General features: G+C 41.2%; 1 protein-coding gene across 2 annotated transcripts in view; it reads left to right on the top strand.

Moving 5' to 3' along the window:
- Nucleotides 1-23,909, top strand: part of gria1a (glutamate receptor, ionotropic, AMPA 1a) — an 85,025-nt gene that overhangs the window by 16,265 nt on the left and 44,851 nt on the right. For both annotated transcript variants that reach the window (XM_038700117.1, XM_038700118.1), the window contains exons 3-9: nt 5,285-5,524; nt 9,500-9,684; nt 15,102-15,155; nt 17,607-17,765; nt 18,423-18,590; nt 19,578-19,682; nt 20,104-20,214. In XM_038700117.1, the coding sequence (XP_038556045.1) occupies nt 5,285-5,524; nt 9,500-9,684; nt 15,102-15,155; nt 17,607-17,765; nt 18,423-18,590; nt 19,578-19,682; nt 20,104-20,214 (1,022 nt within the window). The remainder of the gene's footprint in view (nt 1-5,284; nt 5,525-9,499; nt 9,685-15,101; nt 15,156-17,606; nt 17,766-18,422; nt 18,591-19,577; nt 19,683-20,103; nt 20,215-23,909) is intronic.

Below are 23,909 nucleotides of genomic sequence, written 5' to 3'. Positions count from 1 at the left end.
TCCCAGCTTACATCGGGCGAAAGGCAGGGTACACCCTGGACAAGTCGCCAGGGGGCATTTTATGCCCTTATTGAAATTATGGAAATGAGGGGAGAGAGAGATGGGCGGATGACATGCAACAACGCCAAATAAACACAAAGTACATCAGAGGCTGATGGGAATGTCATTAGTTTTGCAGCTATTTGGACAGGCTACAGGAAAAGACAGACGTCTGGGTACCATGAATGTCTGAACAAAATTTCACGGTAATGCGTTTTATAGTTGTAGACCAAAAGACCAGCATTGGCATACTATGATGCTAGCTTTGCTTAACAGCATAATAATGCATTTTCTCTGCTTCTTTGGCTTTTGGACTGGTGGTTGAAAAAAATTAGATTTTGACGGACATATTCAGTAAATTCTGACATTGTATTGATTAAATAATTTATTGAATAATAAGAAAACAATTATAAGATTAGCTGATGAAGAAAATAATAGTTATTTGCTGCCCTTTCCTTGTGTCCCATTTTACTACCAGTTTTGACTGAAAAACAGACATCCAGGCATCCATCTAAGATCTGTGGTCATGTAGTGTAACGGTAATATTGGATGGACAACAAATACCTGGGTGTAGTAGTAGGATTGAGACTCACTAGATGAAGGTGGAGGAAAGCTGGGCTGGATTTAGCTGATGTCCTGTTTTGTAGAGTCACCTGACATGCCAGTCCTCAGTAGTGGGGGCTCTATTAAAAAAGGACCTTTATGGATGGCTGAACAAGAACCTTCTAATCGGTATGCTCCCTCCAGCTGAAAGCATCTTCCTGCTGCTGTGAAGTTCCCTCTGTACTGCTGACCTTAATGTTGCACAGAATAATGGCATGCAAGTCCCAGAGGAGGAAAACAGTAGAACCCCTGTGTTCCGTCTGTGTGTTTGTGGAGGTATATGAGATGTGTTTACCCAGCCAGCACACTCAAAATACCTTCCCGATATTGATTCTTCAGGCTCCTGAAAAAAATACATTTTAAAAATTATTTTGTTACTGCACTTGGTATAAATCAGTTCAATTGTATGTATTTTTTGACATATAAAGCAATGCAGAGCTATTGAAAAAAAATAATCACACACACCCACACAAAGGAGCTGTTCCGTAAAACCACAGTCCTACACACAGGATGGTGAGCAGCTCCCGTAGAGCATCTGGGAGACAGGTACCATGCACAAAAGCACCTTGACAACTTTTACTGATGCAGTTTGCCAATACATCTGGCAAAAAAAATTACCTTTATATGCACATTGCCCAGTCAAGTGGTCTCCTCGCGATATTCTTCCCTGTCCACAACTAAAAATCTATATTCTGTTTCTTTTAATATTAAACATCTGTCGAAAAAGTGTCAGGTTAAAAACTACAAAACAAATCCTTCCCAAGTTTTTAAAATCCATCAATAGTTGAAAATATAGGGATGTTATATTCCACAGCTTCATTATTAATGTAGTCATCACGTCAACCTCGGACGTTATTGTTAAGAGTGCAGCAGTATCGTTCCAGTAGCATGTAGTAGTGGGCTATAAACATTCTTGGGCAGTATGAAGGGTGCAGCGTTGCCTACCACCCCCTAGTAGCTTCCCCATCACCTACATCTTTAGATGCAGGAACAACTGTCACAAACACAGCCCTCTTTATGCACTCAGCACAGACACATCTGTCATTTGATATTTGGCTCTTGCTAAGCTTAGGAACAGCTGCAGGGGCACAGGAAACATAGAACGGGAAAGCTACTGTCTGCGTGAGTGGTCTCTGACAGCTCCTCCTGTTGTGTGAGTTTCAGTCCCCTTTTAGGATTTGAGCTTCTCTCTCTCTTTTCCTGCAGCCCAAAAAAAAACTCTTCAGCCACGGCAAATGCAAATCAGCTCGTTCATTCATAGGAAAGGTTTCTAAATAGGGTGAAATTTTGAAGTCAGGACACGGTTCCGCTCAACTTTCTTGCATCATCTCTGTATGCATTTTATGAATCCTTTATGCTCTGTATGCAGGCACTCTGCTGACTTTTGGAAATGAGGGGGTTTGTTTTGAGAGGAAATAAAAATATGATGCAGTGGAAATGTGCTGCAGATCTTCCATGATTTCCAAATTGTCTAAGGATTTTGTGAAGCCCCGCCAGTTTTCCATATTTGCTGATTCCTTGAGGAGAAACCTAATTATGACAAAATGTCCAAACACTCACAATTCCCACTCCATCTTCCAAAAGTCCTTTAACACCACTGAGCTACTGTAATCCCTGCCAGAGAAACGTACCGTTGCCCGGGCAACCTCAGTCCCGCAGTCATGGCAGCTGTAACTATGGCAGGGAGACACAGAGTGCCAGGGTGGACAGGTGTTGCCGGGGTCCTCAAGATCACTTTAGGTCTCTCAGCCCTACATCCAATGTCGTTAACACATGTGGGGCAGCGCTAACAAGCAGCTCACACACAAGTACACTCAATACCCTGCTCCTCTATACTGCTACCCGAACATGACCCGAGACCGCTGAGTTACACTAATGTTCTGTGTCATGCTCATGTCGAATTAGACAAGCACATGGTTCTCTTGCCAGCTCGGAGCAGGAGGTCCGTGCCACATGGCTGCATGGTTGGTTTTTATTTTGTGTGTGTGTGTGTGTGTGTGTGTGTGTGTTGTATTTATTTTTTTGTCAGACAAGACAGACTGTAGGTATGAGAAATTCTGACTCATGTTCAGTGAAAAATGGTAACCTGCCGTGGGACAGAGTAATGGGACACTGCACAAAAAAGTCAAACAAGCTCTCATTACCTTTTACCCGGGCAGAACATGGAGCCCCCCGCTGAAATTGGTCCCAGAAAATTGTAAGGGGAAATATAATGTGTGCTGGTGGAAAGCAATAGCCAAGAGAGTGTCCGTTTAATAGCGAAAGCGTGTGCAGACCATGAAGGAAAGATAGTTATGTTACTGAGTCAGTGTGGCGAGGCTCAAAATGTCTATTTCAGGGCTTGCTTTAAGTAGGGTGAGTCACCAGGCTTTAGGAGCGCTAGAGACTGCATGTGTGTGTGTGTGTGTGTGTGTGTGTGTGGTTGTTTATGTGATACCTCTGAATTTCTCTTCACTCTCCTTTCTATCTCCGTCACACACACACACGTGCCAGCCCGGAGGGTGCAGGTCTGTGACAGGTTAGGCGTTTTGGGTGTGGGCCATCCTCTCCCTGTCTTTCCCTCAGCTCCTAGCAGCGAGCTGGCCCTCGCACAGGGACAGGCAGCGACTTCAATCTGTTTGGTAAATACTGAGATAAGTAAGGCCCACCCATCGCCATGGCAGAAAATAGCCCAGGTCAGACCTGCGAGTGCAATGATAGCATGCTGGGATGGAAAGAATATACCATCCAAAGAGAAGACTGTGAACGTAAATGAGCTTTTTGAAGATATTAAAGGGTGTGAAGGAAGTCCGAGTGACAGACAGACAATGGGAGAAAGAGAAATTGACTGAGACCGAGGGAGAAAAGCAAATGAGAGATGGAAACCGCCTCCTGCCGCCAGTAAAATGTCAATGGAACCCTGGGGATGCATTGATTAACCTCTTTACTCCTAATCTGCCTTCACCTCCTCCACCTCCTCCACCTTTCACTGAAGGCAAACACACAGCCTGGTGGTATATAGATGGACCAACTGGCCAGCTTTGTATAAACATGCCACAGAGCCATTAGAGCTATTTTCAGCTGAAAATTCAAAAGGACTGTGTGATGAGGTTTTAATTTTTTTATTAACCCTTGTGTAGTGTTCATATTTTTGTTATTCAGCCAGTGTTCGTGGGTCTGGTGGACCCGCTGCATTTTGGGGTTTTTAATTCAACACAATCAAACAATTTTATGTTAAAATACTCAACAGATGTTTACTTCATCCCAATTACAAGCAATATAAACAGCATATATGGTTAATATTTTTTTTTAAATTATTTTTACCTTTGTTAGATCACATTTAAGAATTAAAGTGCTACTCGTTTTTTTGTTTATTTTTTACTAAAATGACATAAAAAAAGTGTTGGTACTTCGATTTTGCAACAATGTTGCAACCTTGTGCGGGAACGGCAGGTGCAGAAACACAAAACTCACACAAAACTCACACACACACACACACACACACACACACACACACACACTGACAGGAGGAGGACAGAGTAAAGGTACACAGGACCTACAGTTTCCACACTTTTATTAGCCTCGGGTCCAGTGGACCCAGACATCCTGTGTGTAATGTAAATGTGTGGGGGGTGTACAGTGTGTTTTCATTGAAAATGTGTTCTGATATATATTCTTCACAGAAAATGAGCAAGGCCAAGTCTGAGTTTGAAAAAATAAATAATCGTATAATTTTTGATAAAAAATTAAAACGGGTCAAACAGACCCGAACACCATATGTGACCAATGACAGATGTATCTTTGTCTTTATCAGATTTTCTGATTTATTTAATTTTTTTAATCAGAGATTATATATTTATACATTTGGGTATTTAGGTGACAATAAAAACAAAAGCATCATGAAAATTTCCACATTATCTAGAATTTAATTTAGCTCAATTCAGTTTAGCTTCATTCAGTTTAATTTAAATCAATATAGGGCTGCAACTAATGACTAATTCCAATAAAAATTTATCTGATTATTTTTTTGAAGAATTTTAATAATTATTTGGTTTTATGAAGTATAACAAAATAGTGAAATTGAACACCATAATTTCTCAAAGCCCAATGGGTGTCTTCAATTAGTTTTTGTTTTTTTTTGTTTCATCAAAAGTCCAAAACTCAAAAATATTAAACCCTTAATGTAAGGACATGAATTAAGCGTCTTATCATTCATATGACTAATCATTTTAGCTTTGACTTAATCTAGTTTGTCTCTCTTACATGAGAAAAATCTATGGTACATAATTTAAAGTACTGTCATTAGAATGTAGGTGTCATGTAACAATAAGCAAAAAGACAGTACTGACATTTAATTAAAATTGTATTGCTTTGTGCATATGTGAATTGGTTCTTGCAGTAAAATCTGCTGTGTAAAACTTACATTTTCCAGTGTTGAACATCCTGCTATTTCATAATATTTTGTAGTTTCTTGTGCAAAGGTGCCTACTTGATGGGAAGAGGTTGTATTAATTTCATTGTGGCTCACTATAATTGCCCATGCATTCCCTTTCAGTTAAACGTTTTTCCTCACTTTAATCCAAATATTACATAGTCCTCTAATTACTTCAGAGACTAACTTTCTCCATCTTCCCTCTCCCTGTTTCTCTTCTGTCTCTGGCAGTTTGCTCTCAGTTCTCCAAAGGTGTGTATGCCATCATCGGCCTATATGACAGGAAGACAGTCAACATGCTGATGTCCTTCTGCGGAGCACTGCATGTCTGCTTCGTCACGCCGTCCTTCCCCATCGAGACGGCCAACCAGTTTGTCATCCAGCTGAGGCCCGAGCTCCAGGACGCTCTGGTGGGAGTGATCGACCACTACGGATGGACCAAGTTTGTCTACATGTACAGTTCTGACTCAGGTAGGAAACTTAACTTAACTTATTCACCCTTTATTTAGTTCCACATCATATAATATGTTTGGCATACTCCTTGTTATTAGATGCATTTATGTTTGATAAACACATGTCTTTTAAGCTTACGCCATTATTAAAAGTAAGTGTGGCATCTGACATGTGAAAGTTTTCAATTAATTATTCTTTAAAAAATATGCTTATTTTAAATACATTATCATCCTCGTTCTTCTTTGAATACCAGCATCTAAAGATTTACTATGGGATTTCTTTCAAAAAGGCACAACCAGTCGTTAAACAAACCACCATTAGCCGTCTACATATTGCCATGGCGACAGCAATGGGGTCAATCGTAGCCATTGTTCAGCAATGAGCAGCCACCAGAGTTTTTTTTAGACCACTGTCTTTGTGCAGACAGAGAACACAGAAAAGAAACATTGACCTGCACGGACTAGTAGATAAATCACACAATGGAACAAAAGATTTAGCTTTTCAAAAAGCAGTTCTCAGCAGTAAACCCATGTTGCATCAGTACCTTTGTCAGTAGCATGCCACAGGAAAAAAAGAACAACACAAGAAATGCTGTAGTGTTCAGTTTAAACATCTTAATAACACTCCTGCAGAGGCAGACAGAAATACAACAGCACACCTGTCAGCCTCCTGCTTCCTCCTCTTCCTCTTGTCTCTAGCCAATCAGATACACTCTTCCCATAAGGCCATGCCATATGTCCCAGGTGTTGTGGGTTTTGGAGCATGACTTTGCAGGGTGTATTTTTTGCATGTGTGTGCCCCAAAGCATGCACACTATATGTGCGCATTTTGCACACGGAAATTTGCATGCCTGCAGTACAAGGGCTTATTGCAACTTTTGTCTGCTCATGTTTTTGACTTGTCTGAGAGACGTACGCAGACTTATGTCAGCTTTAAAAGACAGATGCCATCATGTCACTCTGCAAAGCACAATATCGAGTGCTCACAGGAGAGATTTCACAGTGGTTTCTGGGTAAAGGCTGTAGCTCCACACAGATCTTTTGTTATCCCTTCATTATCCCCCACAAACTGTTGGGTATATGTGTGTACTTGTGTGTGCAGGGTCACCCCTGTGTGATTGAGTAGTGGGATGGAGCCAGTGGAATTTGTATCAGTAGTCCTCTGTTGCCTGGATACTACTCTGTAGTCACCCTTCCTACGGGGTTATTTTAAGCCTTTTAGAAAAATCATATTTACTTGTGAGGAATGTGTCTGGTATGGTGTTTGTGTGTGTGCTTCTTCCAAATATTCTTTCAAAGTTTCTTTTTCTCTTTTCTAGTCCAAGATACATTTGATATTGTGTGTTTTAATCCATTATCTGAAGTAGACAAGGACATGTATACCAAATGTATTGTCACTATCCTAGCATCTCAGGAGCTTTAATATTTCCCGCCCTTTTTTCTATGAAGATCTGTCTTGCGGTCTTATTGTACTGCATCCGCTAATAAAAGTGCCTCTCGTTTTTATTTTCAAAAGCCAAGAACGGAAAAACAAATTTGATAGCCCATTAAACCTATCATAAACAATATTCAGGAAACGGTTTCCCCAAAGTGTTATTTTCTCTACTCTCGATTGCCTGGTGCCCAGGTCTCCATGTATTGCCTCTGGCCAGATGGATGCTTATGACAGTCAGATTCCATTATGAAATTATTCTCTTCCATGATGCTTCTGGAGGACCATTTTTACCTCGGCCAGTACCACGAGCCTACCTGTCAGGCTGGCTCTGATTTATAGGGATGCATCAGCCACATTTAAAAAGACAAGAGGGTATTCAATGCAAACATGATGAGACCAAAAAAAAAGGAAGAAAGCAGGGAAAGAATGGAGAAAAGATGGAACATATGAATAGATAAGAAATGTGATAGTCCAGCCACACTAATAACACTGGAGGAAAGTTACATGTGTAAATACACTACAGTACAGAACATTCACAACAGTAAGTGTTAATGAGATTCAAACACTAATTTTAGCCTGTGTATGACTGCTGCCCAGGTGTGTGCTCAAGTGCTGGAACATAATGTACATATGCAGAATATTAACAAATAAACACACAAAAACATTAGTAAAAGAAGTAAGATACCAAAACAAAAGAATGAAAAGATTTTTTAAATGTGAACTGCTTTAGTGGGACAGAGCCTCCCTTTCAAACTGCGGTGTCAGATTATGGTGCATGGCGCTGTCCATGGTGCTGAAACCTTTGCTGACACCAAGGCTCGCCTCCATTCAAAGAGAGCTGTCCATTCTCCTGCAGACCCACTGACCTTATTCACCGCCATGATTAACTGCCTCCTGTGTTCCCGTACCTATCATCAGTTTCACAGCCATTACATCTGTCAGCACCAAGGACTAAAATTATTCATTCGTGAGCAACAGTGAATGAAAAGAGACACCATGAAAAGTGCCATACGTCCCCATGTACCTTTCCAGATACTTCGTCAACCTAACCATTTCTTTTGGGTATCTGATTTATTTACATGTGCCGTACCCTACGTGGTCATATGTGGAGGTGAAGCAACAACAACGATCCATCTTTTCATTTTTTTTAATGACCTGGTGTCAAATAGACAGCATGAATTGCCTGGAGAACAGCTGGTGTGCATTCTAATAGGGCCAGGCAATCATCTTTCAGAGGCTATGACTGCATTTCTTATTCTCCACTTGACAGGGTCTTTGTTGTTGTTGTTGTTTTTGTTGTTGTGGATAAGCCATTTGTACATTTGCTCAGTATGCATAAAATGCCTGTATCAACATGAACAAACAAGCATGGAGGATATGCAAAACGCATCATGTATAGGTCCACAGTGGCTTTAAAAGTGCTTGCCAGCTTAGTGGAGGAAAAACAAATACAGCTACATCATGTATTAGTTTACATTTCTAAATTTTGTAATTGCTATAATTTATTTGGGTAATGGCTGCCAGACTATTGTGGGTGAAATACTTTATTTACTCTGTGGAACAACTGTGGCTGCCAGCTCAGGGGAATCTGATTGGCCTAATGCCAGCAGCAACGGAGTACAACAGTGAGTCAGATTGTAAATCAGAGCTGCAGATCAATGTGTTCTCTAATCACCTTTTATTTCCTGTCTTAGCATGAGCCCTTAGCTCATTGGTTGCTCTACCCCTTTCTCTATGATGCTAAAGTGTCTCAGCAGCATTTCGATGACAGTGTAATTGAGTAACGCCAACTATAATTGGTGCTTGGAGGACGTAAAACTGGCTGTGAGTGTGTTGTATGTGATGATGCACGGGCTGATTATTTGTTAGCATGAAAGTAGTGATTATTTAGCCCGACGCTGTACAAGCTGGAAAAGCACACCTGTACCTGTCAGTTTGTTTAATGAACTGTCCCACTAGTTGTACTTTATCACCGAAGCTACAGGGGAGATTCTGATGGATTAACTTATCAAGAGCAGTTTGGTTTTCTGTACAGCTTCTTTTTTTGCTCCCAAGCTGCTTTAATTTATCTTTCAGCGCATAATATAACTACAAACAGTATAAGATTACCTTGCACATAATGTATGTCTCATCCTGCCTAATAAAATATAGACACTTAAAGATCACTCAAAAACTGGTCGTTCATCACTCCCTTCATTGTAGATTTCCTTTGCAGACTGTGGCTCAGGAGGTAGAGCGGGTTGCCCACTAACCAGAAGGTCGGCGGCTCAATCCCCGGCTCCTCCAGGCTGCATGTCAAAGTGTCCTTGGGCAAGACGCTGAACCCTGAATTGCCCCTGGTGGCTGTCCCACCAGTGTATGAATGTGTGTGAATGTTAGTTTCTGTTTGAGCACTTAGGCTCAGTAAATGAATGTGAGTGAATGCAGATGTAGTGTAAAAGTGCTTTGAGTGGTTGAAAAGACTAGAAAGGCGCTATACAGAGCATTTACATTTAACTTTTGCTGTAAATGCCCGCAACAGTTAGCTAGAGTTTTACCTTTCTCCGCTCTTCTGTCTAGGTCTGTCGGTGCTGCAGAAGGTTCTGGACACAGCAGCAGAGAGGAACTGGCTGGTGACCTCGGTGAATGTGGAGACCATGACGGAAGCCTCCTTCTTGAAAGTGTTCCAGGATTTGGACAAGAGGAAGGAGGGACAGATTATCATTGATTGTGAGACTGAGAGGCTCACTGGCATCCTTAAAAAGGTAAAGAGCTTTTCCCTCTCTTTTGGCAGTGATAGGGGTTTATGTAATTATGTTGCAATATATAATGCAATTTCAGCTCACAAACTGCAACCTTGTAACAAAATAAAACCGTACTGTATGTTATGCATTAGCTTCACATAATACAAGTAGGAATTTTACATGATCAGTGATTTTTTCCTTGGACCCATATCAAGCTTATAATAAACTGAGTAATTAGCCTGCATGCTATGTTAAAGGACTTAAAAATACATAATACATTAAAATAACACACACTTCAGAACAAGACTGTGCATGTTTTTATCAGATGAACAAAGAGAGAGACAGAAAGAGAAAGGAGGTAATATAAATGGAAAGTGGGGATTGGTTGGTGGTCTGCTGTGGTGTTTAGTCTCCCGGAGCATCAAGGACAAGAGAGATAAATAACGCAGCACTGGCATTTAGAGTTGGCAGTTCTTCTGTGATAGGATCATCACTTACTCACCTCTATACTGTTGAAAGGAAAAACATCTTGGCACAGCTTAACAACCGTAACTAGGCTCGGCAAGCTTTGGATTTCACTGGTTGTTGACGCGGGTTACATTGGGCTGTAGAAAGAGTTATACTCAGCATTTAAATAGTTTAGATGATGGTTTCTTTTTTCTAGTCTTTCTAAAACAAACACAAGAGCAAAACGTGTAAGAAATTAATTAAACAGTGTTTGTCTGCTCAAACGTAAAGTACAAAGTACAAGGTAGATTTATTTGTCACATTACAACAGATTGTGAAGTTAAATTGAGTTTGTAACTCCCTTCTGCTATGTAGCAGATAATAAACCATAATATAAAAACTATTTTAGAAATGTTAAACAGAAATAAACTATATTCAATGGAGCTGTGCTTAGGATGAATTTGAGTTTAAGAGCCTGATAGCTTGGGTGGCTCTGCAGTCTGGTGGTGTGGCAACAGAAACTCCTATATCTCTTCCCAGAAGGCAGTGGGGTGAACAGGCTGTGGCTGGGTGGGTACTGTCCTTAAGTATCCTTTGGTCTCTGCGCAGGCACTTCACCTCACCGATATCACTGATGCTCAAGGAGATGGATACCAATGATCTTCTGAGCAGTTTTAATTACCCGCTGCAGAGCCCTCCGGTCCTGGGCCGTGCACACCTCATGCCAGTTAGTGATGTTTCCAGTCAGGATGCTTTCTGTTGCTCCTCTGTAAAAGCTGACAAGATCTTGGCACAGGAATTGGCCTTCTTAAGCTTCCTCAAGAAATACAGTCGCTTTTCAGGAGGAGATGATAGATGACCATGTCAGGTTCTCTATGATGTTTATTCCCAGGAACCTGAAACTGTTCACCTGCTCCACCTCAGCTCCACTGATGTAGACAGGAGTGTGTGTTTTTATCTCCTCCTTCCTAAAATTAACAATCAGCTCCTTAGTTTTACTGACGTTGAGCTCTTGGTTGTTCTCTGTGCACCACTCTGCAAGATTATCAATTTCCCGATATGAAGTCTCATCGTTGTTTGAAATCCGGCCGATAATGGTGGGGTTGTCCACAAACTTCACAACAGAGTTCTCTCCATGTTGGGGGATGCAGTCGTGGGTGTACAGAGTGAAGTGTGAGCACTAGAGTGGAGGAGGTGTGTCTGCCAATCTGAACTGTCTGGGGTCTGTTTGTGAGAAAGTCCAATTTCCAGTTACAGAGTGTTATATTTAAACCCAGAGTTAAGTTTGCTGATCAGTTTCATGGAGCAGATTGTGTTGAATACTGAGCTGAAATCCACAAACAGCATTCTGATGTAGGTGTTGTTTTTCTCAAGGTGAATGAGGACTGAGTGGAGGGCAGTGGAGATGGCATCCTGTGTGGATCTATTGGTTCTGAAAGCCAACTGGTGAGGGTCCAGGCTGGCTGGGACGTTGTTCTTTATGTGCTGAAGAACCAATTTCTCAAAGCACTTCATCAGAATGGGGGTGAGAGCCTCAGGGCAGTAGTTGTTCAGACTAGATACTGCAGACTTTTTAGGTACAGGAACAATGGTGGCTGTCTTGAAGCAGGTGCAAACCCTCTCCTGAGACAGTGAGATGTTGATAATGTCAGTAATAACATCAGCTAGCTGATTGGCACAGGTTTTTTGTACACGGTCAGAAATGTTATCAGGCCCAGCAGCTTTACTCATATTCACTCTCTTCGCCTGACTGGGTCCTCTGGAGGTGGAGTAGACTTTCCAGCTGACTCTTTATTGAGGAGATCAAAGAGAGCATAAAAGGTGTTTAGCTCATCTTGTAATGTGGCCTCACACAAGATGGGGGCACTCCTGTTTGTGATGGCTTGCCACATATCTTTGGTGTTGAGGTCTCTCTCCAATCTCTACTGATGCCTCCGATTCGCCTCCTTGATGCCAGCTTTCAGTCTCAGGTGCTGTATCACCCGACTGAAAAGCAGCTTTTTTGGCACTGTAAAGAACCCTCACCACTCCATTCATCCAGGCCTTCTGATTGGGGAATGTTATTAACTTAGTAATCACAATGTACACGGTACAAGGCTGCATAACAAAACGAAATTTGGAGTTCACCGCATCATCAACACATTTGCTCACATGATGTCACTGATGATGTATATTCCTCAAGGTTGATTTGGCTCTCCTGAGTGGCAGCCCAGTTCATGACTAGCACATCCACTGTGTGGAAGCCGGTCCTGAATGCTAATAGAGCTTAGAGTAACATTACCAATTCTGTGCTGCTAGAAATTCCAGCAAGACTCATTACCCAAGGTACAGTAGCTAGCATACAGTGTTCTATTGTGCATTATTCCTCAACCTAAAAACCTTTTCTCTTGTAATATTGAAACATACTGTTTAAAAATACAAAAAAGTACGTAAACTATGAAGCCAAATAGGATTATGTTAGAAAAAAGAATACATTTTTCCTTATAATTTTTAAAGTCCTTATTTGAATAGCGCCAATTCATAACAGATGTTATCACATTACACCTTTCTTACAGAGCAGTTTTGACCGTACTCTTTGTAATATTACCTACAGAGAAATCTATAATCAGGGTGGGCAACCAACTGCCTCAACCAGTTGGGTCAAATCAAGTACCCATTGTTTCATGTCTGTGAATATTCTCAGTCATCCAGAGACATTGTCAACAAATCTGTGTCACATTTGCTTTTCCTGCCATGAAAAAGGTCTTGTAACTAGAAAGCTTGACAAGCATAGTGTTCATACATACACACACATGGAACTAGTTTATCCATATTGGCAATTGTATCGCCAGAAATATCCACACATTTGTTATATTTGTATACAAATGTCGATGTCACTTGTATGATTCATGAGTTTTCTGTCAGATTCGTATCTTTTCTTCTCTGTTCCAGTAAATTGTTGTTATAAGAAAAATAGCACACACACTAATGATGTTCATACACACACACACACACACACACACACACACACACACACACACACACATACACACAGTCCCCATCTGTATGTGTAGCCTATAGTATGCTCAGTGTGAATGTTATTGATGGCCCGGTGTCTTCAGTTAAGGTTATTGCATCAGTTCTCACCAGTTTACAGGAGCTGAGTCTGAGACATTCTCCATTCAGACGGCCACCATCAATCACCCACATCTGCTTCCCGCCTCCACACTACCCTTCCTGTGCACCCAAACAAAAAAACACACACACACACACACACACACACAAACAACACCTCTGCCTCTTTTGCCCTTTAAACTCACTCCTGTGTTCATCTCATATATCTCATACAGTACACAGATTCTCTTATGATAATGTCACTGAGAGCTTCCTGAGGGTCACTTCTCTTATAAGGTGAATGTTGATGTAGTCTCCTTGGAGAACATTTATCGTAACAAAGTAGCTACCTCAAAACCGTTTCAGAGTGTGTTTTCCAACAGAGAGACAAAAAGTGACCTGTTCTCTTGGGGCTGAACTCTGAATGACTCTTCAAATCTGCATTTATAATTAAAAAGCTACTCACATCCAAAGCATTTCCATTTGACGGCCCTCTGTGGCAGTACTATGTGTTTTCCCCCGGCGTCGGGTGTATTGGTGTCAGCGCTTGTGTGTATCTCTCCTCCTTCCCTCTAGTTTTTCCTATCCCAGGGCTCAGCCGCAGGGCCCGCCTTGTGCTGGGGTCACCATTAATAACAAATGCCACCTTCTGTCATGACCTACAGCATCATTAGACGCACACACACATAACACACAAACAAATGAGGATGCTCCCCGGAGTAGACACAAAGGAAAAATGCTCACAGAGAGGAAGAGGAGTGAAAATGTGTGAGGTCATGCATAGTGCCTGAATAGATACGGAGCCTCTTATCCGCTGTGCAAAGGCTATTAATTGGATGGTGCGTGACTCTGAATAAGCGCTGCCCACTGGGTCTTATTTTATATGACTGTCCAGTATGCTGTGATGACACATAAGCCCACACACATTTGTTATACAGTACACCAGGCTCTTCATTTAGGTGAACTAAACAGTTGCCTTGAGTGCTACCAGCAAGACGGGAGATTTGGTTTTTTTAATCTTACACCACATCTACATTCAAATGTCAGTCAAGTGCCCATTTCATTTATAAATAAACCTGTACTGGCACTACACTTCACCTCTCACTGTGATGTTCAGACTGCCCCGACCCCTCGGCGCTCGACTGACCTGTGACGCCGGCAGTTAGAGAGTGACAGCATGCAGCGCAGGCAGAAGAGAGACGGAGTGTAGGCGTGGGAGGTGGGCTGGTACACAGTTCAGCGCAGACAGACTTCATTATTTGATGATATTGTTTAGACCACAATGGAGTTTCAGGGAACTAGAATATTATAAGTTAGTTAAATATTAGTTCAAAGATCAAACCAAAGCTCCCAGGGGAAGAATGTTGAAAACAGAGGAGTAGGCGGAGGGAAGCAAATATAGTACAGTATACAGTATTATATTTACAAATTGACTGATAGCAACTTCTACAACATGTTAAAGCCTAGACAGTATGAAAATGCTACATGCAGTTTACATGTGTTTCCACTACTTTTATGTAATAATTTTCCTATTTTCATTTTTTTTTTCGTCAGTTTGGGTTGTTTAGGGCCCACTTTGACTTTATTTGTGGTGACACATCATAATTATAATATTTGTAAATTTGTTAGTTGCTTTTCTTTAACATATGAATAGTATTATTGGTGGAATATATATATATTTATATTCAGTTCAGTGTTTACTCCCTTTTATCTGATTTCTTGTTAACCTACTTTCTAGCTGTCCTGCACAAGGTCAAGTACTGTATATTGTTGAGACACTGTCAAAATCACTCTCTGTTATACACACACACACACACACACACAGACACACACTAACCAACCTGTCTTTGTATCACAGGCATTTTATTCTCAATCTCTCCTCTGTCCCTGTCTTCCAGATTGTTGAACAAGGCAAGAATGCGAAGAGCTACCACTACATCCTGGCTAACCTGGTAAGGGATTGTCATTTTAACACTCCATTTTTATCTATTCTGATTTCTTTGCAAATGTTCGTCATACGTGTCTACATACTTTCATATCTCGATTGAGTTCGCATTGCTATTAAATGTGCAAGATTCCAGACTTTCAGTACTTAATTGCCAATTTAATAGACTTACATGTGCCGAATCATTTAGCCTCAAACTATCTGATTTTATGTCTTTTATGTGCTCTCATCCCATTTCCTCTTCATCTATATATTTGCTTTACTGTCAGTCTGCTGCTGTGCTGCAGTTGCAGCACAGCAGCAGACTGACAGTAAAGCACTAGATAGAAACCTTGACAGTCACAGACAGAAATCTGTGCAGACTCACAGTGACAGAAAAAGGTCAGGTAGCCAATGTGTGCACACTTATATCCATTAACTGTCTTTGTCTGCTGCCATTTTCTAAGCGCAAATGGTATGTAGACCCCTAGAGCACAGTTCAGACTCACTAAATGCAACCAAATGAAGAGAAAATTGACATCACTAGAAGCTGTAGTAATAACAGCATTAATATGCAGCTGCTGGCTTAAACAATTTCTCACTGCTGGGGTTTAAGATTGGCTCAATCTTCCTTGTCTGGCCAGATTTAATTTTAACGGATAAGGCTCGTACGGTAATAACAGCTGATACGCAAAGTGGCTACAGTCATTTATAATGGGCCCATTAAAAGCTTTGAGCAAAAAACTGACTTGTTCTGTGTCTTTGCACCTTTTTCAAAATTTTCCTAATTTGCTTACTTGTGTGTACATCAGCAGCTGTGCGTGCATGTGTGTATGTGTGTGAATCTGAAAAACAGAGCATAGTGTGACAGTGCAATAGAAAAAAGAAAGAAGAATTTGAGTTAATAGTTCAATGTGTTTGAAATATGTGTCGGAAATACCCTCCACCCCACCCTCCTCCATGTCCAGTGTTAGCAAAGGCTAGTTTCTATAGTAACCTCTTCAGCTCACTGCACTGCATTAGCTCATACATGAAGCAGAAAAAGACACAACTCTGTTTGTTCAACTGAGAAATGTAGACACCTGGCAGCACAAACAGGTACATTAAGAAGACAGCGGTTCTTTGCATGCATTTGTTTCCTGAATTTGGGGCTAGCCTTAATTTTGTACCTGCCACCATGTCGACCGTCCCCAAAACCAGAAGGGTGTGAAACAATCTGAACGTTATGCTAGTTAACAGTCAGCCACTTCTGTTTGTCTTTACTCTTATGGATATGAAGATCAGAGAAAGTAAACAAGTTTGGGATAGACACATGGCCAAGAGAGAGCCGACGCTTCAAATGACATGAAACAAAAAACATCAGAGCAGAGAAGAAAAGATAAAGGATAGAAAGGTGTGTGTTGTCAGACAGATGCCTGGCGAGCAGGAGACAATCCAGAGAGACGCCGTTTCTTCTCATCAGTCAAAAGTTTGCTCTTAAATCACAGGCAAATCTTTTCTCCCTCTCTCCTGCTCTGTCTCTACTCCCACCCATTCCCACTTGTCTGCCTCTTCTTCTCCCCACGCTGACAGGCAGCCTGCTGAGAGACAGAATCTGCCTCTCCCACTCTCTGCCTTTCTCCATATAATAGTCATGGGGAAAAAGTACAAGTAGGAGATATCATTACAGTAAATCGCTTCTTTCTCCATTCTACTCTGCCTGAGGCTTCCTCTGTATTGTTCACAGTAGCCTATAAGGTTTTGATCCTGCCACTGTTAACAGTAGCCTATAAGGACTCAGTCTATCAGAGATTGGCTGTGGACTGCTCCCACCATAAAAAGAGTTTTTTTACTCTTGCCCCTCAGGAAAAACAGGGATGAAGTCTTCTCAATGGGATAACCTCTCTAAGTGAAAAAGAAGAATATGTCATTTTCATTATGCTTTTAACCCATGGACTTTTGGCAAAGTTAAAACAGTAACTACAATATAGTGCATTCTGCAGAATTACACTCTAATGCCAGGTGCTGTCTTTTTGCCTTATGACCGCTGAGGCGGAGTAATGCCTACTTGTAATTCTCTGTCACCGGTTGTATATTTCAACCAATAGGGCCAAGTCAACCAAAAAGATGTTTTTACCCTTGTTTAACAGCTGATACGCAAAGTGGTCCAGTGGTCTACAACCTCCCTAAGGCTGCAAAGATGGGAAGAAAACAAAACAAGTTTCTGTTACACAAAACCTTGTTCATTTGTTTCAGCTATTTTCTCAATATTTTCTGGTTAAATACTGGATATTTTGACCTCCTCGGGCTTCTGAAAATCTTTAAAATGAAAGAATCTATGAAGGAAATATCACTGTATGGACGTCTGAACTGCTTACAGCTGAAGTCCAGTCTGAGGCATAACTTCTGATGAGGGGTTGCAAGTAGGCATTGGTTCATTTTAGGGGGTCACAAGCCAAAAAGGTATGTCACTTCTCTGCCTGTCCACTTCCTGTCTCAGGGTTTCCTGGACATTGATCTGACAGACCTGAGGAAAGGTGGGGCGAACATCACCGGCTTCCAGCTCGTCAACAACTCTGAGCCCAGCGTCAGCCGTGTCGTCCAGCAGTGGATGGAGTTTGACAACAAAGACTCTAAAGTGCCCAAGAGTGGACTCAAAGTACTACCCCTTTTGCTCTCTGATCTGTCAAACTTTTCTTCTACTTTCATTTCCCTTCTTCTGTCTTTGAATACTTACTTAATTTGAGAGGTTGTAAAGCAGCACAGGATATGCTCGGAGTTCCTCTGTCCTGTTTAAAGTTACGTAAACTAAATCCTGATTTTTCACGTGTGAGGTTATCGTTACCAAAAACCAAGAAGGTTGTTATTTCCCCTGTCGGTTAGTTTGTTTGTGACTGTCAGCATCATATTGCAAAAAGTTATGAAAGGATTTCTATTAGATTTGGCGGACAGATAACCCTTGATTCCATCTGAGTTTGGCAATTCAGATCTGGGATTTCTGCTATTAAAGGATTATTGATTTGATTACAACTTGATAAAAAAACTGTCCAACTATTGATAACAACTGTCCAACCAGCTGAGATAGAGGATTGATTCCAAATCCAAATATGTGTGGTTTTACTGGTTACTCGAAATGTAAGTAATAGAATTGATGATCTTGTGAAAAAGCAAGCAAGGATTCTTCAAAGGTATTTCAGGGTTTGAAGTGTAGTTGATGTTTGAAGCCATAGCTGCCTTGCATCTCCTCAGACAAGACCTAAATCAATGTTTTTTTCTGTGTTTGCTCCTGTTTGAATTGTCTGCTCTCTCTTCACAGTACACAGGCGCTCTAACATATGACGGGGTGAAAGTCATGTCCACGGCCTTCCAGAATTTAAGGAGACAGAGGATAGACATATCTCGCAGGGGCAACGCTGGAGAATGTCTTGCCAACCCACCGGCTCCCTGGGGACAGGGCATAGACATCCAGAGAGCCTTGCAGCAGGTCTGCGCACATACATCGGAACATGCTAATGCGTGCACGCACGTACATAATACACCCGCACACACTTGCGCAAATTCTTGAATGGCACATTGGCTAACAGCTCTTGAGTTGGGGCTGGCTGAACAAATTAGGTCTCATTCTGTCATGTAAAGTTCACATTAAGTCGCAGGAGAGCTCTCCAGTATCAAATGTGACATCATGGATAGTAAACAAAACCTGCAGGCAATAACACCCAGCCGTGATCATCATGGGATATGACATCAGCAATTGAGTTTAGAAATTTAATATTTGGCTGTGGAAATAGAAATGCTGGACTGGCTGTGAGACTTCTTGATCTCATGGAGACACAGACACCCCTGCATGTCTCAAGGAACAAGGACAGTTGTTTTATTACATTTCAAACTAGATTTTAAAAAAGGCTCTGCAGAATTGCCAATTAAAAACACAAATAGAAGTCTAACGTGTCATTTATTTACTCTGGAACACCATTTACCTAAAGTATGGAGGCAAAATAAATGCATTATGTTTGTGAGGGCATACATGTAATTGCATGCGAGTGTGAGTGCGTACGTGCAACCCGAGGCTCTGTCTGCAGAGTGGCTGTGCAGAGGCCCGCGCAGTCAATCCAGCCATCTGCCTGCGGATAGACTGGAGATTGAAGCCGTGTTCGCTCAATTAACTCCATCACACAGCCAAGACAAACACACTGCGCTGTACACATACACGCACACCGTCTGTCATTCACCTCTGTAGGGACCAAGGCACTGTGGACATTCACAAAAGAATGCTATACAAACACATGCAAGCTATGCTTAACATGCATCGCCTGTAAGCACGACATGCAAATGTGTGCTGCCAGTGCGGACATTAAGAATGGATTGACTACATTAATAACATGTTTTCACAGCAACCATTATTGACCCATGTATGATGTGCCATGTCAGAGCCTGTGAGTTACTTTTCCTAATATCTGTGCTTCCATTACAGGTCCGTATTGATGGATTGACTGGTCACATCCAGTTCAACGAGAAAGGCCGCAGAACCAACTACACTGTTAGCATCATGGAACTGGCTCCCTCTGGACCTAAGAAGGTAAGCCTGTAGCCTGAGGCACCAATATAAGATATTTATTCTTGCTCAAGGACCCTGTTTAAAAACTGTGCTTGCAAGCAATTATTGGAATAACCCTGTGGCTTATTTTAGGTCCAAGTCCAAGAAAGGTCTGGGCAAGGATTACACTTAAGAATGCTCTGATGTTCTTCAATGACACATTTATTAAGCGACTTACTCCTACAAGAAGAGTAACAATTAAATACAGATCACATGAATAAGTACAATTTTAATTTCTAAGAAAGATAATTGTATTTGTGTGAAATCCCGAAAAATCTCCAGCAATCAACATGTGAAATTAACAACAATGCAATATGTTTTATAATATACAGTGTCAGTATATAAATATGGATGAAATAATGGGAAATGATGAAAAAATGTCTGAAATTGAAACTTGTCTTAGGTTGGCTACTGGAATGAAGATGAAAAGTACGTGACTACCGCCAGCTTCATGAGAGGTAGCAACGAGACTTACGGCCTGCAGAACAGAACTTACATAGTCACCACTATCTTGGTAAGTCAGTATAAAATAGAGCTTGAGGGATTTGGAGGAGGAGGGGCTGGTGGGATGGGGGGGACCAAGACAGAGAAAGGCAGGGTAACATTTTTCATTTTCTTTTATGATAGAGTTCCTTAAAGTTCAGGCCCCGTAAAGAATTCAGCAGACATCTGTGATTGTATCTCCCTCCCGTCCTTCCCTTCCCAACTCTATTCTACTAACTTCTGTCTGTCTGACTGGAGCCTGCCCCGAATCAGAATCGGGATCACTTTATTTGGCAACTGCAAGTATGGAAGTTTGTCTTGGGGACACACTTTGTCTTACTGACTCGCAGAGTTCCACTGTACATATTTACGATACATTTAAAAGACAGCACAAGGACAGCACAACCTCATGCTTAATGTTGAGAAACACAAAGTAAAGAAAATCACTGGGGAAGTCGGGAAGTGTCCCGAAGTGCATTCGTCATTATAGTAGTAATTATACAGTACTAAATAAAACTGGAGAAACCCCACTTCTGAAACTGTGAAGTGTCAACGTGTTCTTCATTTTTCTGTCCTCCAATGTTCTTTATTTGGCTCAGATGTCACCATCAGGCTGTTCAACATGACATGGCCAGATTGTGTTAAGTGTCCTGGCCTACATAACAGAGATGGAGCTTCAGCCAGTAAAGGAGGTTGTGACTGAGAATAGGCCAGCAACGATATAATCTGGCAAGCTCTCATGGCAGCTAGGTTATCATGACATTTTCTCCAAAGAAAGGCACATAGCTGGAAACTACTGGCTAATAATGATGGCAGCATATCTTTGTAGGCACAAGGTGTTCTCAGTGTTTGTATATTGTTGAAATTTTAATATCAGAGAAATATTCCATGCCTGTAGATGCCTGGAGCCTAGCACTGATTCTTTTGGACTCTTGGATATATCTTTAGCGCATGTCTTTTATCTCTTGAAATCACTGCTGCCATGTATTTTTGTTGGACTTGGAGCAGATATATGTAACTATCCAATACATGGATGAAATGTGTAAAAAAATAAAATAAAAAGCTAGCATCAGCAGAAAACAGCTGAACATTATCAAGTGACATTACTAATGAGAATCATCAAGTAAAGCTGCATTCATGTCATATCATACAAGAACCCGAGTGGGAAAAACTCTTCACTACAGCCTCTTCATTGGGAAATTCTGATGGCCACTGTATTTCCTACTTGGGGGGAATAGATTGTGAGTGGTTCAGTCTAAATAAACCCTAGCATTAACACACATACAATCATTTCAGCTAATTGGAAGGGCACTACATAGCGTACACAGCTTGTTTATACCTGATTTATCTTGATAACAAAGCACTAGAGATATGTAAGACAGTAAAACTATTTTATTTAGGCTACATTTATATGTATCAGCTTTGTGTACAGGGCTGGCAATGTGAGTAACCAGGTTTGAAGGATATATAAATACTCCCAAGCCATGCCAACATTTTCTCAGCCTTACTATCTACCAGCATGCATAAGTCCTGATGCAAAAAAAAAAAGTACTGTGCAAGTAGCCTACTGTACACGCGCGCGGTTAAGTTGTGGCTCGTTTTGAAGGTTTACAAACAATAGTCAACTGTAAAAGACCACACAGTGAAATGTTGAGACTGACTTTATGAAGTTTGGTTAGTTTAGTTAGTTTCATCATGTTGAGAATATTATGCGTCAGTCAGCCACACTTTTTGCTAATGGATGTAGTCGGTTGTAATTAGCGTGGCATTAAGCAACATAGGCAAATTAACTTAAAGTATTACTTTTGCCAAGCAAATGTAGCCGCAGTGGAAGCATCCATTCTGAGGAAGCGTTGCAGCGCATGCAGAGGACAAGCTCATGTAATAGGCCAGCAGTTCTTCCCCTGGGGGGCATAGCGCAACTGTAAGGGGGGTCATGGATGTTGTTGAGCATACTTAAAGTTGCATGAATTTGATTCATGTAGTTGCATAAACAAAAAAAAGGCTCTGATGCAAGCAAGGCTATATTGTTAACCTGAATCTTTTGTTTTATTTCAATCGCTCCAGTTGTTAATGATTGATCAAAATTAAATTAAAAAAGCTAGTCTGGCCTCCTCTCAGACTAGCTTGGTTTGAGGGCGTGCCTGACCCCCGCTAGCTGCTTGGCAAGCTTTATGATGCGTTTGCACTGTGATGTAACAAGTCAAGGAAGTGAAGGGCTGGACTACAAACGAGCTGTTTTCAAGTGGTTCAGAGCAGAGCTTTCTGTGGGAGATGGGAACTCCCTTTCGGCTGGACTTTGGGCTTTTTCACTTTGCAAACCTGTTACATGCACAAAAAAGATATATAACTCAATAAAGGAGAGGGAAAAAGCCAAAAAGCATAATGCCACTTCTTTAAGATGGAATGTTTTACCTGTTGTTCAAAGCATTAGTTGACGTGAATCAAGCAACACACCTTAAATGTCAATAGGACAACTCTGACTATTCTGTTTGCTTTTATTGGCTCTCTTTAGTAATGATTGGATGCAAGCACTCAAAAATGTATATGAATTTCAATCAGATTATGCAAACAATGAATATTCTATTTCCTCACTTGGCAGCACTACATCTCTGGTTATGGATAAATGGTTGGAATAGTTAGCTAAAAGTACTGGATAAATGGTGAAACTAGAAAGCCACAAATTATTGAAATAGTGAGATGAAAGTAGAGGATAAATTATTGAAACAGTAGCTAAAGGTAAAGGATGACATCTTGGAATAGTTAGCTAAAATGGACAACATCCATTAAAATAAATTTAAAGGAACACATTTGGAAAACTGCAGGTGAACTGTGAAGGTACATTATCCAAAAAGGTTGGGAACTGCTGTAAAGCATTTGGTACTAAACAAAACATGTAGTCTATTGGCATCTAATTAGAAAAATGTGAAAATCCTCATTTAAACCCGAAGGTTGCATTCTCCCTAGAGTACAGACCTAAAATAACTCTCTCTGACATAATCTCCTATCAGTGTCCCCTTTTCTAGGAAGATAAATTGCTTCTCTGTCTCAAAACTTAAGAGAAGAGATAAGGTGTGAACAGTTATTGGACTGTGGGGTAGCAGTGGAGTTTTTACACCGTATAACTTTTGTGCACACTGATTCGTTGCTGGAGAGAGTGTGTTGTTTTGCCAACGTGAAGGTATCACTTTGTGCTTTTCTACAATCCCTGCTGTCCCAGCCTGTGCACACAGACCAGGCCTGGGTTAACAGGAGATCTGTAGGAGTGGAGCAGAACATGTTTAATGGAGCACTCCAGCTCGGCGTGTTCACGATTGTGATTTTACACAAAAAAACAGGCTATGGCTATTTTATGGTATAGTTTTAGCATGCTTGGAGTTGATTATTCATGGCCACGCTGTGCTTTCAGTAAGAAATTGCACCAGGGGCGTTGCTAGACATAAAGCTCTACTGGGGCACAGGCCCCCATAAAATTTTTGAAAGTGTATGAAATGTGTTAGTATTTGCTTTACCAGCTTCCCTTGCTTAGCCCATTATTATTGGCACTGCCATGTTAGAAAGGGCTTTGACCGGATCATAAGCACACATACCTACCACCACCAGAGCCGGTTTCTGACCTCCCTGGAACCTAAGAAAAATTCTGTTATGGTGCCCTCCTACCTGACTCATGAGCCATGTAAACGATTTGCCATTGCTGCACAGTCACATCTGACACAGCAGTACTCT

Source organism: Micropterus salmoides, unplaced genomic scaffold (assembly GCF_014851395.1).
Source record: "Micropterus salmoides isolate LMB-PRFRI ecotype aquatic unplaced genomic scaffold, ASM1485139v1 Ms_hic_scaffold_5, whole genome shotgun sequence".
Classification (NCBI taxonomy): Eukaryota; Metazoa; Chordata; class Actinopteri; order Centrarchiformes; family Centrarchidae; genus Micropterus; species Micropterus salmoides.
Note: the sequence above shows the minus strand (reverse complement) of the source record. Positions and strands in the feature narration are given on the sequence as shown.